This window comes from Varanus komodoensis, unplaced genomic scaffold (assembly GCF_004798865.1).
Source record: "Varanus komodoensis strain SLA01 unplaced genomic scaffold, ASM479886v1 scaffold5, whole genome shotgun sequence".
Taxonomy (NCBI): Eukaryota; Metazoa; Chordata; class Lepidosauria; order Squamata; family Varanidae; genus Varanus; species Varanus komodoensis.
In genome coordinates this window covers 15,440,961-15,451,607 of record NW_025336087.1, presented here as the reverse complement: position 1 = coordinate 15,451,607, position 10,647 = coordinate 15,440,961, and the positions used below count along the sequence as shown (strand labels likewise).

The window sequence follows — 10,647 nt, the reverse complement described above, 5'->3', positions numbered from 1 at the left end:
GCTCCTGACAATTCTGGCAGGTTGACAAGTATGTGTGGCTGGTTGTGTGGAAGTTGGTGCTTGAAGTAAACTGTGCTGATTCTAGCGACTGCGTCGGAAAGAGCAGCCTGGGGCAACCTTTGCAATCGAATGTGGAGCAGGGTGTTTGTGCTGCTTGACTTACGGAGTGGGACTTGAGAGGTTCTGTGTACCTCTGAGTCGCTCTCTGCGTTTGTGTGTGTCGTGAGCGAGGATGTTGCGGTGGGAGTTCACGAGCTGTTGATAAGCAAAGAAGCTGAGACTAGTTTAGCAGTTACGGGAGGCTGCTTTCTTTTCTGACTAAACGGAGAGGGGGAGAGACTGTGGAAAGGAGGATCCTGCTAGCTAAGCGGGTTGCGGGGTGAACGGTGAAGAGGGCAAAGCAACCCGCGCAATGAGGAATTAAAAAACCTGAGTCGCCCTGCCTTGTGGTGGCTTTGGAGTCCAGTCCGCAGTTTCCGTCTCTCCTCAGCAGTCTCCGTCTCTGGCTGCGGCGGAGGGCGGCAAGGCAAGTGTGCGGAACAGCCAGTTGTTTAAAATCCTTCTAGAACCGTTTCTAATTCCCCCTTGCGCCGGGGAAGGGAGAGCGGGAGGGGGAGGAGGAGCCGGAGGCTGGTGGGGGGAGGGAGCCAGCGGAGAGGAGGAGAGAGCAGCCTGTCCTGGTCTCTGCCTGTCAGTCATGGCGAGGGAGGTGTGTCCAAGCGCGCAGCGGGCCAATGGCGTGTGTGTGTGGCGGCGTCTCCATGGTGACTGGGCTGTTCCTAGGGAGGCTGTGATGGGTTGACAGGTGCGTGACAGTCGGAGCTCTCTGCAGGCATGTACGGCAAAGGCAAGAGCAACAGCAGCGTCCCGTCCGACAGCCAGGCCAGGGAGAAGTGAGTACAGCCCGCCGGACCGCACAGCCCGACTGGGCGGGGAGGTGGGCGCGCATACGCCCCGCACAAAGTAACTTTACCGCTTGTGGCGGAGGGGGGTCTCGCTTGAGCTCGGGGAGCACAGCCCCGGCGCGGGAAAAAGGAAAACGACGAGGTGGCGGCAGCGGCGAAGGGGGGACGCCACAAGTCGGGGTGTAGGCAGGAGGGTGTGTGCGGGTGCGCGCGGGAGCGCGCGCACGCGCGCACGCATGTGTATGGCAAAAGTACGCGAGACCCTCTTGTTCAGGCGGGGGGTAGCGAGTCCCCTCTGAGGGGGGTGGGGCTGGGTTGTAGGGCGCTCCTTCCGCGTCGCATGGGGACAGGACAAGACAGGACGTGCTTGAGCCTCTCACATGCCCTGGACGGCAACGGATGATTGTAGCTCGATCTGTGAGAAGAAAGTGGTTCAAGCAGACTGTATGGTGCCTCACTCCTTGGGAGGCTTAGGGTAGGATTAGAGTTTAGGCTCGAGAGCCTTTCCCTGTGTTTTGTTTTCTTTCTGACCGCCCCCTCCTTCCCCATCTCCAAGGGTCATGGTGCCGGTTTGGGGGGATGGGTAAGAAGATGGTGTTGGAGTAACTTTGGTAACAAAAGAGTCTGGACTGTGTGCTGGTGTGAAGCTTCCGCTGGAGAGAGAGAGAAACAGAAGCCTCCTTGCTTTGCCTGTAAACTCCGTGACACTCAACTCCCTCCACCCTTCCCCGCGTTTTTTTTTTTTTTTAATCAGGACCGAATATTTCTCTCTCTTTTCCCCATCCTTCTTTCATAGATCCTTGAACTGTTCGTCTTGGCACATCCTGGTTTAGGCTGGGAGCAGACGGCTAGTGTACTGCATCTAAAGAAGAAAACTAAGGCACAATCTTGTACGTGTTTAGACAGGAAAAAAAGTCCTACAACTCCCAGCATTCCCCAGTTAGCATAGTTGGCTGAGGAATGCTGGGAGGTGTAGGACTTCTTTTCTGTCTAAACATGCAGGGGTTTGCACCCGAAATAGTCTGCAGTCTGTTTTTAAAATCTTGTGTGTGCAAATGATTGCTAGATTAGGGCATGCTCTTAAGGGAAAGATGGAATCTGGTTGTGTGTGGAAGGAAAGGGGTAGACCCAGGGCCTGGAGAGCAACTGAGTGTTGTTCCTGTTTGGGGATGGGGCACGTTGAGGGTAAATAGTAAATGGGTGTTAGTGCGTTTTAAGCCTGTTCATATTTTGATGAAGGAATGGCACATACCCTTAATTCCCTTGTTATTGAAATACAAAAACTTTTAAAAATTAAGTACATAGAGACTTGTAAACCCAAAATACAAAATAGTAGACAGTATTATACATTTTTATGCTCTTTCCCATGCTTGTGACTTTTTACAAAGAATTGGACAAAGTGATTTTCCTGGTTAGCAGTGTTAACAAATGTGAGCAAAAATGCAGAGGGTGATTTCTTGAAGCTGTTGCATTTATTTGTGATTTAAAGTTGAGGTTTTGAAGTTGTAACTACAACTAACTTGTACAGGTAGCAACTTCCATTTTCCTCATTGAAAGGAGTAGAACACAGAAGGGAATGGCTATGAAAAAGGAATGATCTGTTTCTAATAGGATGCAAACTGCTGAGACAGAAACCATTTATTATGTACCTTTTCCCACCTAAGGAGTTTATCAGTTCACTCACAGGATTAGGGTAAAATGCCTGAGGTCAGGGACTTCCAGCCAGAAAAGTTTTTGGTATATATAGTTTCTTAAAATGTCATTCTACATCACTTTGGAGTTTTACTCAACATGAGAACAAATGGGCTAAGCATGATTGAGACGTTTCCCTTGAGGCAGTTTGCACTGAACCTTTTACCTAAAGGTTTTCCTTGCTGCAGCATTTTGAAGAAGAGAGTTACTTCCTGATTCCAAAGACAAAGAAGCCTGCCAGAGGCTTAAATCTTTGGCAGATATTTGATCTTCATATCTCTAACGTTGTGTATCAGAAGAGACACAAAAATACTATTAGTGTGACTAAAATTTGAAAGAAATTGATGAATGTTCAGAATGTAAATTGGTGAACCAAGTAAAGCAAAGTGTTTTAAAAACAGTTTACTGTCTTATTTTAAGCAAAACAGACTTAAATTTCTTAGGCAAAGTTATGCAGCTGGATTTTGAGTTGGAATTGATGTGTAGCAAGCTTTGTCAGTTCAAACTTCAGTTGCAGAATGCTGTGTATGGGACCAAAAATGGTGTGGGTGGGCTTTGGTAGTACTGTAAGTCCATAGCTGTGTTGGAGATTCTTAGAATGTGTCCAGGTCTGAAATGTTCTAGCACTTTACATATTCTTCTGTATATATTCTGAGCAAAGGCATGTTAGTAGGATAAGAAGCTATATGGATATTTTTTTGCTTTTGAAGGTGAACTAGCTACACTGAACTGGCACCAAGTAATAAGTATCTTTTGAAGTGAAGTTAGGGGAACTGCTAGATGGTGCTATTTGATCTAAATACATTCAACTCTCCATTCATTATAGTTTGCAGCAAATCTACAGTTTGCTTGATCTATGCAATATTATGAAACAAACCAAAAGATTTTGTGATCCAATCAGTCAGTGGACTTGTGCTGGATCAGGAGCATTGTTTAGAAGGAGGGGCAGTCAGAGGATAGATGCTTGGTTTTGCTAGATATCATTGTATAGGCAATGCTATATACTTATGTAAAATAATTATATTTATTGCCTGTAAATCAAGTTGTTCTCTTGTCACCATATACTTTTGTTTCAATAAATCTATAGGATGTCTCAACATTATTTTCTTAGTACTTTTCCACCTCAGTACAATTCTCACCCTAGGGATATGGTTTTGTTAAGAGCAGTTGTCGTCATTTCAAAATGAGTACAATTGAGGGAAGAGAAGAAGCTTCTTTTTTAGCTTTTTACAAAACAGTGATTGCCTGAACCACCACAAGCAAAGCTAGAGGTTGAAAATTGCCCCAAACAAGAAATATTTTGTATAGAAACAATTAAGTGTATTTATTTATTTTGCTGTATGATTTTATTGTGGCTACATATGATGAATTTAAATGTCCATATAATATAAATATTAAAACACACCAAACTTGGAGACAGTCCAGTTGTGTATGCTTAATGTCTACTGACCTACTTGGGCTATGTATGCTTAAGTAGATCCAGTATCACAAGGACCAGAAGTGCAATTAAAGGAACATTTACTCCAAAGTAAATCTGTTTTAAAGGAAATTACTGTCAAACAATTACGCTTAGGATTGCAGCATGGATCTTTGATTGCTAGAAATCATCTTGCAGTTATTTGCAGAATGTTGTATATTAGCTTCATTGTACCAAAGGGCAAATGTATTTGAAAATCACTCTGGTTCATCTTCAGAAGAGTAATATAACTATTTGTTAATCTAACCTTTAAATACACAAAAAGCGTTCCATAATAGGAGCATTCTGTCCAACAGTGTATCCTGACAGTATAAACCTGTTGATGGTGAAGGCTTGTGTGCCCATGGGCAGCAGTGCATATGTTTTTATATTTGAAAAATAATGTCTGGCCATCTACTTAGATGTTCGGAGTTCATTTTAGAGGGGTGTTGGCATTTACTATTCCAGAAAATAAGTATATTAATGCAAGTGACAGCAAAACACTATACATGTTTATTTGTAGTAAGTCCAATTGAGCTGAGTGAGACTTACCCCCTGGTAAGTGGGCACAGAACTACAATCTAAATATTGCAGTCTAAATATTGGGTTTCTAGGTTGAAAATATTGGTGCATATATTAACCAATCCTTGAACATTTTGTTGGAGTAGATGAGAAAACATAGTTCCTTTACTGATTCTAGGAAGAGGTGGTTATAAGGACACTATATGAGTGTTCTGTTACATAGGCAAGCAGTTTCTTATACTTAGTATAGTAGTTCTCCTATGACTACTTGTATATTCATTTTGCAAAACAGTAAGTGCATATATAAATGTATATATATGGTAAAAGATCTACATTTATGATTAGGACCATCGTTGTAAGTGCTGTGGACATTCCTCTAAACTCAATCTCCTTTCATACTACTTTGGTCGTAATTTGTGACTCTCTCAAGGATGTTAAAGGTGGGTTAATTTTTATGAGACTGTAGAACCTGCACATATTACAATTGTTGACAAGTTTTCTGAAACCTTCTGAAATCATTGCAGAAGATTTAAACTATTTCAGTGAACTGCCATACTTGTCCCAAAGTAGGAGGTCTTTGGAAGACGCTATGATACTAATCAAGTGAATATTCCTGCTAGAAAGAGTATATAGGACATCTCTGGCCAAACATTACTTGGATTAATAAATGAAAGTCTCAGTCTTATAGATTATGCTTGAAATTCTCTGAACTCAGTAAGCTTCCAAAATTCCTGTGTTCTGCTGGACTGAAGCTTGCAGGGTTGGAAGGGTGGCCGAGATGATCTTTACTTCCCTGTCCTGTATTTCCATTAAACAAGTCCATTCAGCAAGGGCATTTTATAAGGGCAGGGAATGAGCCTGGAGGAAGTTCGGGATAACTCATATCCTGGTTTTTCCAGCCTCTTCCTCTCCCCACTCATGAGTACACCCTCCTCCTGAAGATGCTTTTCAAACATCAGAGAAGTAGCCAGCACATTTTTTCCAGGCAAGTTGTGAGGTGCAGTGGTCTGGGGTCATGTCTTAGACTTCACTGTTGCCAGCCGCAGATATTTCCCAAACCATCCTATGGTCCCTCAGATACTTACTCAGGGACTATAGGCTTTTTCTCTAGGATACACATAAGTGTTCTCCTTGCACACCTTGCTTTTGTGTCTCTCCTTCCTTTCTTTTTTCACAGTGCACTGTAATGAACACATTAAGTATTAATCATAGTTACCAAACCTGGAAATTATAGTTAGCATGAGCTGCTGCTAAACCACAAGTCTGGAGTCCTGTTCTGATTTTGGTAATAATTGTTTTCTGGTTTGGATGCAGTGGAGAACCATGGTTAATTCAAGACTTATTTGGTTAATCTAGCATATATATGAGGAAATGACCAGTGTGAGTCTGGATTTTGTGTCATGCATCTCACAAGCATCATGCATCTCACTGCTTGCTGATTGGATACATACATCCAAAGGGTGCCAACAGAGATGAGACAAAAATTCATCCATTACTTTAAGTTATCTAAAATTCTGGTTCTGTTTGACAGTACCTAAATGTTGGCTTTTATTATCCTTATATAAATGTCTTTATATAAACTGCCTTGAGCCCCAAAGATGGGAAAAATAAAGTTGAAAAGTTTTAAATAGGTAAAACAAAATAAGAGTGGAGTCAGATGGATACTTTCCCCTAAAGTTGAAGTGACTTTGTCTTGATGTTTTATGACAAAAGGACGTGGCTTTAGAAGATGAAAGAGGTAGTGGAACTTGCTCGTTCTGATAAATGAACCTTCATGGCATGCATATGATTTCTGTAATATGAGCTGTTTTGGAAATGCCTGTTCTTCCGGTGTAGAGCAAAGGGAGTTTTTTTCTTACTTGTATAAATATAGCTTCTAGGAAAGGAAGAGTTTTAACAGAAAAGCTTTCTTTTAAAAATGACTCAGATATATTCCTTCTACTGCTAAATACTTATTTAGTTGCAACACAACACAATGGCATACTCCCTGCCTGGAGAATTTAAATTTTGCAGTTTTGCTGTGAGTAACAGGCTGTTTTGAACTTCAGGGGTTTCTTTCACTCTCCTCTCTTTTAATTATTGTCTTTTAAAAGAGAAATGTGTAGTTTGGCTCTGAATATTTCCTCAGAGAACACAGTGCATCTTCAAATTCATACAAGAGAGAGCTGGGTTTAAAATCAATATAAAAGAAAACCCAAGTCTTCAGCTCACTAGAATCAGCATCAAAAAGTCATGTTTCTTTTAGGACAGCTCAGTTCAGTGAATTCTCATAGAATAGGCATAATCCATAGAACAAGCATACTGTGACAATAGAGTAACTCTTCTACTTGCCACAACACAGGTAAGGTGTGCATGTCAGTTGGATGCTACAGTGCTGCCAGATTAGTCAGAACAGTTGCAAAACACCCCAGCTAGGAACAAGTAGTACTTGCACATTTGTGGAACATGCGATTTAGGTTTACTAGGGTCAAGTGCCTATACTATTATGGCAGGAGAAGACTGGTGCCATATGTCAATTGGTTATAAATATTAACTTTTAGAAACAAGAACTGAAGGCAACTTAATTCACAAAAACAGATTTTGCTAACTTTCTAGCAGTTTATTCCTTCTTATTTTAATATTCACTCTGTAGAACTTATTTCAAAATATTTGGAATGTCCCCAGCTTATACCTAATTTTATTTTTATTGCTGCTCTTTTGAGCTAAAAATGCTTTGACTGTGACTTACATGAGATCAGTAACAAGATTGATCCTGTGTTCAGACCCACAATCTCAAAACACGCATGCACGGACAAAAGTAATGATGAGTAAAGAGGAAAACAGGTAACACATTCTTATAACAATCAACTGGAATAAACATGTTCCGAGAAAGGAAAAGCTAACTGGAGTTGTATCTCAGGTGAGTGAATTGAACAATCTTTGCATCCCATCTCTCTCTGATGCAACTTCATGACTTCTGCTTTTTTTTAAGTTAGAGAAAATTAGTACAACATATGAGAAAAAGATTGATGGGACAGCCAAAGGATCCAGCATCCTTCTGGCATGTTTTCATTTGCTCTTTGTTGTCTTATGTATGATTTTAAATTTACATCACTTCTAACTTGCATCTTCAGTATTTAAAAACAAACGAGATAGCTATTACTGTAAATTTAAACGCATACGTAAGACAAAATAAAAAGACTAGCAGCATCAAAATAAAAAGCAACATCAGAACACTGGGTAAAGCAACCTAAATTGTTTTAAAAGACCTGAGAAAATACAAATGTTTTTGACACCAAAAACACACAGGTAAGTGCCACATTCCATGATTAGTGACAGCTGAGAAGACCCTTCACATGGTTACCATCCACCTTATTCTAAAGAGTGGGACATTTGCAGGAAGGATTTTGGTTAATATCTGGCTGCTTGGGCAAGTATGTATGGAAAAAGGTGGTTTTTCTAGTACCCAGGACCTAAATTGTAAATAACCTTTCAAATTATATACTAGCAATCTTGATCTTGGAAACAGACCAGGATCCAGTGAAGCCATTTCTAAAGTGACCTGTCTGAGGCTGTGTGCTGAACTAATTGAATTTTTGAGAAATCCTCAAAGGCAGCTCTACATTTAACATTTCATTTTTATACTATCAATATGTGCCAGACGTTTGTTGTATAGCTGCGCTAATTCTGAATGTATTGTGGATGAAAGTATCTTTTAACCCATTAGAGCTTCCTATAAACAGTGTTCAGAGTATGAAACAGGCCTCCATATAGTCTTGCAACATATGTAGCAATGTGTAGTATATACGCTATGACTATATTCCCACAGAATGGCAAGCCATGGCAGGAATGGCTTGTTCTTCTTTGTGCTTTTTGTGCATTACACATATAGACTCTGTATCTGTGTGGACTTGTTGCCGCAAAACATAACAGAAATGTTATGTGTGGATATCAGAAGCATGGTGAAACATGGCACATTTGGTTACTGTGAAACACTGTGGAGAACCAACCATTTTAAATACGTTTTCCACATTTCAGCATATGTGTGAAGCCAGTCATAATATTTTCCTGTGGTTTCCCCTTCCAGCAAGTATGGTGGCAAGAGCAGCTACAGTGGCAACTCCAGCCACCATTTTCCACTGTCCTGTTCCCCTCGCAACAGCTGAGTTGCCAGCAGACAGGGCACTGATGGGCTGCCGCTGCATTCCCTTTCCTCTCTCCCAGCACACACTACTCAGTGCCTGGCTGCCTTGCCAGCACCATGCATGCTAGCTGGCTGACTGTCCATCTTGTGCGTTGCCTGACTGATCATCAGTCTTACATGCCACTCAGCCCCCTTACCACTTGCTGTCATGGCAGCCTGAGGAGGCATGTGTGTGTTTTGCAAGGCTGGCATCTACCTCATGTGCATGTGTCTCATGAGGCTGGCATGACAGTAAATGGGAAGGGGGCAGAATGGCACATGTGTGAGGTGGGCAACTGGCCATGTGGCGGTGGTGCAGCTGGGCATCAGGGAATGTACGCCAGGATGCAGGACAGGGAGCAGTGACCATGGGTTTTTTTTTAAATGAGTAGGGCTTTGTGGGGGTCGGGGGGAGTGAAGGCCGGCTGAGAATGCACCCAGAGGAGCAGGTGGACCACTGGGGGAAAGACAGATGATGCAGGCAGGAGCGGTGCACACTGGGATCGGTTCCCAGCCATGAGGGCTGATGGAATGCATATCGCCATTTGGGGGGAAGATGGAGGTGTGTGGAGATTACTTATGAGTAGTTCACGAAAGTGTGGACACAGGATACAAGGTAAGAATGATTACTGCAGAGTAACCATTTGTGTTACATGTGAACAACCCCATATCATTGAATTGATAGAACACAGCACAAAGATTGAGGTTCTGAGCTTTTCTGGAGTTGAGAAGTCAGATTACTCAAGTATTTGGCTACATGACAAACACAATTTTCTTATTGATGTAGTGTAATTGCTGTTTAATCATATATATTGTTGTTGGTATAGCAATCCTGGTCAAACAACAGGGACAATAGACTTAACCACTGCTATTTTGTAGTGAATATAAACTGTACAATCACTATTAGCTCTCTTTATTATAAAGCCTTCATTACGATTTAATTTTCTTTTCTATATGGAACTCCTTGTCTTTGCTTGATATTAGATATAGAAGATAAAATATTTGGTTATCTATAAACAAGAATCATGTTTCCAAGCTTTGTGTGTTTCCAAGCTTTGTGAGATTCTGATAACACCCACACTCCTCTGTATACAGGTACTTCTAAGTTTGGAAGTGATCTGTACATACTGTAGGGAGACTATGATTCACAAAAAAGAAAAAGCCATCCTTTTTATAAGCAAAACTCTTTGTGGGGAAATTCACTTTTGTAAATTAGGAGCAATGAATTATGACAACTGTTTGTTATTTGTAACTGTTTCTCAAGATTATGCCTGTACTTGGGAACTAAGTGCTAGTTTGAATTGCAATTCTAATATATTTAAAATAAGGCAGCCAACAATAAGATACACTTTCCTTATAAATAACTGGTTAATAGTAATAAGGAACAGTTAACATTAACTACAGTACTTGGGAATACATTTATTAAAAAAAAAAGCCTAAGCAAGATTTTTTTTAAAAGCCCCATTGAAACCAACAGGAGTTGCATATGAATAAAAACTTACTTCTATCTGGGCTGTAAAGGTTAGGAAACAATTCTTAGAAAAAATAGAAAATAATTTGAAATATTTTGGAATGTTGATGAAGAATTTGGGTTCTATAGCCAGTAAATGAAAAATGCAAGCAAAATGAAACAAAATGAATAAGTCAATGTAAAATTAAATGCAGATTGAAACACGTATCAACATATAAAATTAACTATTATGTGACAGATTGTGGTTCTGTGCACTAAGGGTAATGCTGTATGTTGTTAATAAGGATTGCTATACCAACAACAATATCTCTATATTACCAGTTTCTTATTCTGTGAAGTTCTAGGGCACATTGCTGTGGTGTTTTTGCTTTCATTTCTCGTAACTGCAATTCAACTGTTAGTAGGAGTAGGAATACAAATCAAAACTGGGTTTCTAGTA

At 40.8% G+C, this 10,647-nt stretch overlaps 1 protein-coding gene across 8 annotated transcripts in view; it reads left to right on the top strand.

Annotated features, from left to right (window-relative positions):
* Positions 1–744: 744 nt before the first annotated feature.
* Positions 745–10,647, top strand: part of SSBP2 (single stranded DNA binding protein 2) — a 189,867-nt gene continuing 179,964 nt past the window's right edge. For 3 of the 8 annotated variants that reach the window (XM_044446627.1, XM_044446622.1, XM_044446630.1), the window contains exon 1: positions 748–893. In XM_044446627.1, the coding sequence (XP_044302562.1) occupies positions 835–893 (59 nt within the window). In that variant the 5' untranslated portion in view covers positions 748–834. Of the gene's footprint in view, positions 894–10,647 lie in introns of all 8 variants that reach the window. The other 5 variants (XM_044446623.1, XM_044446621.1, XM_044446625.1 and 2 more) reach the window with 5 other exon arrangements.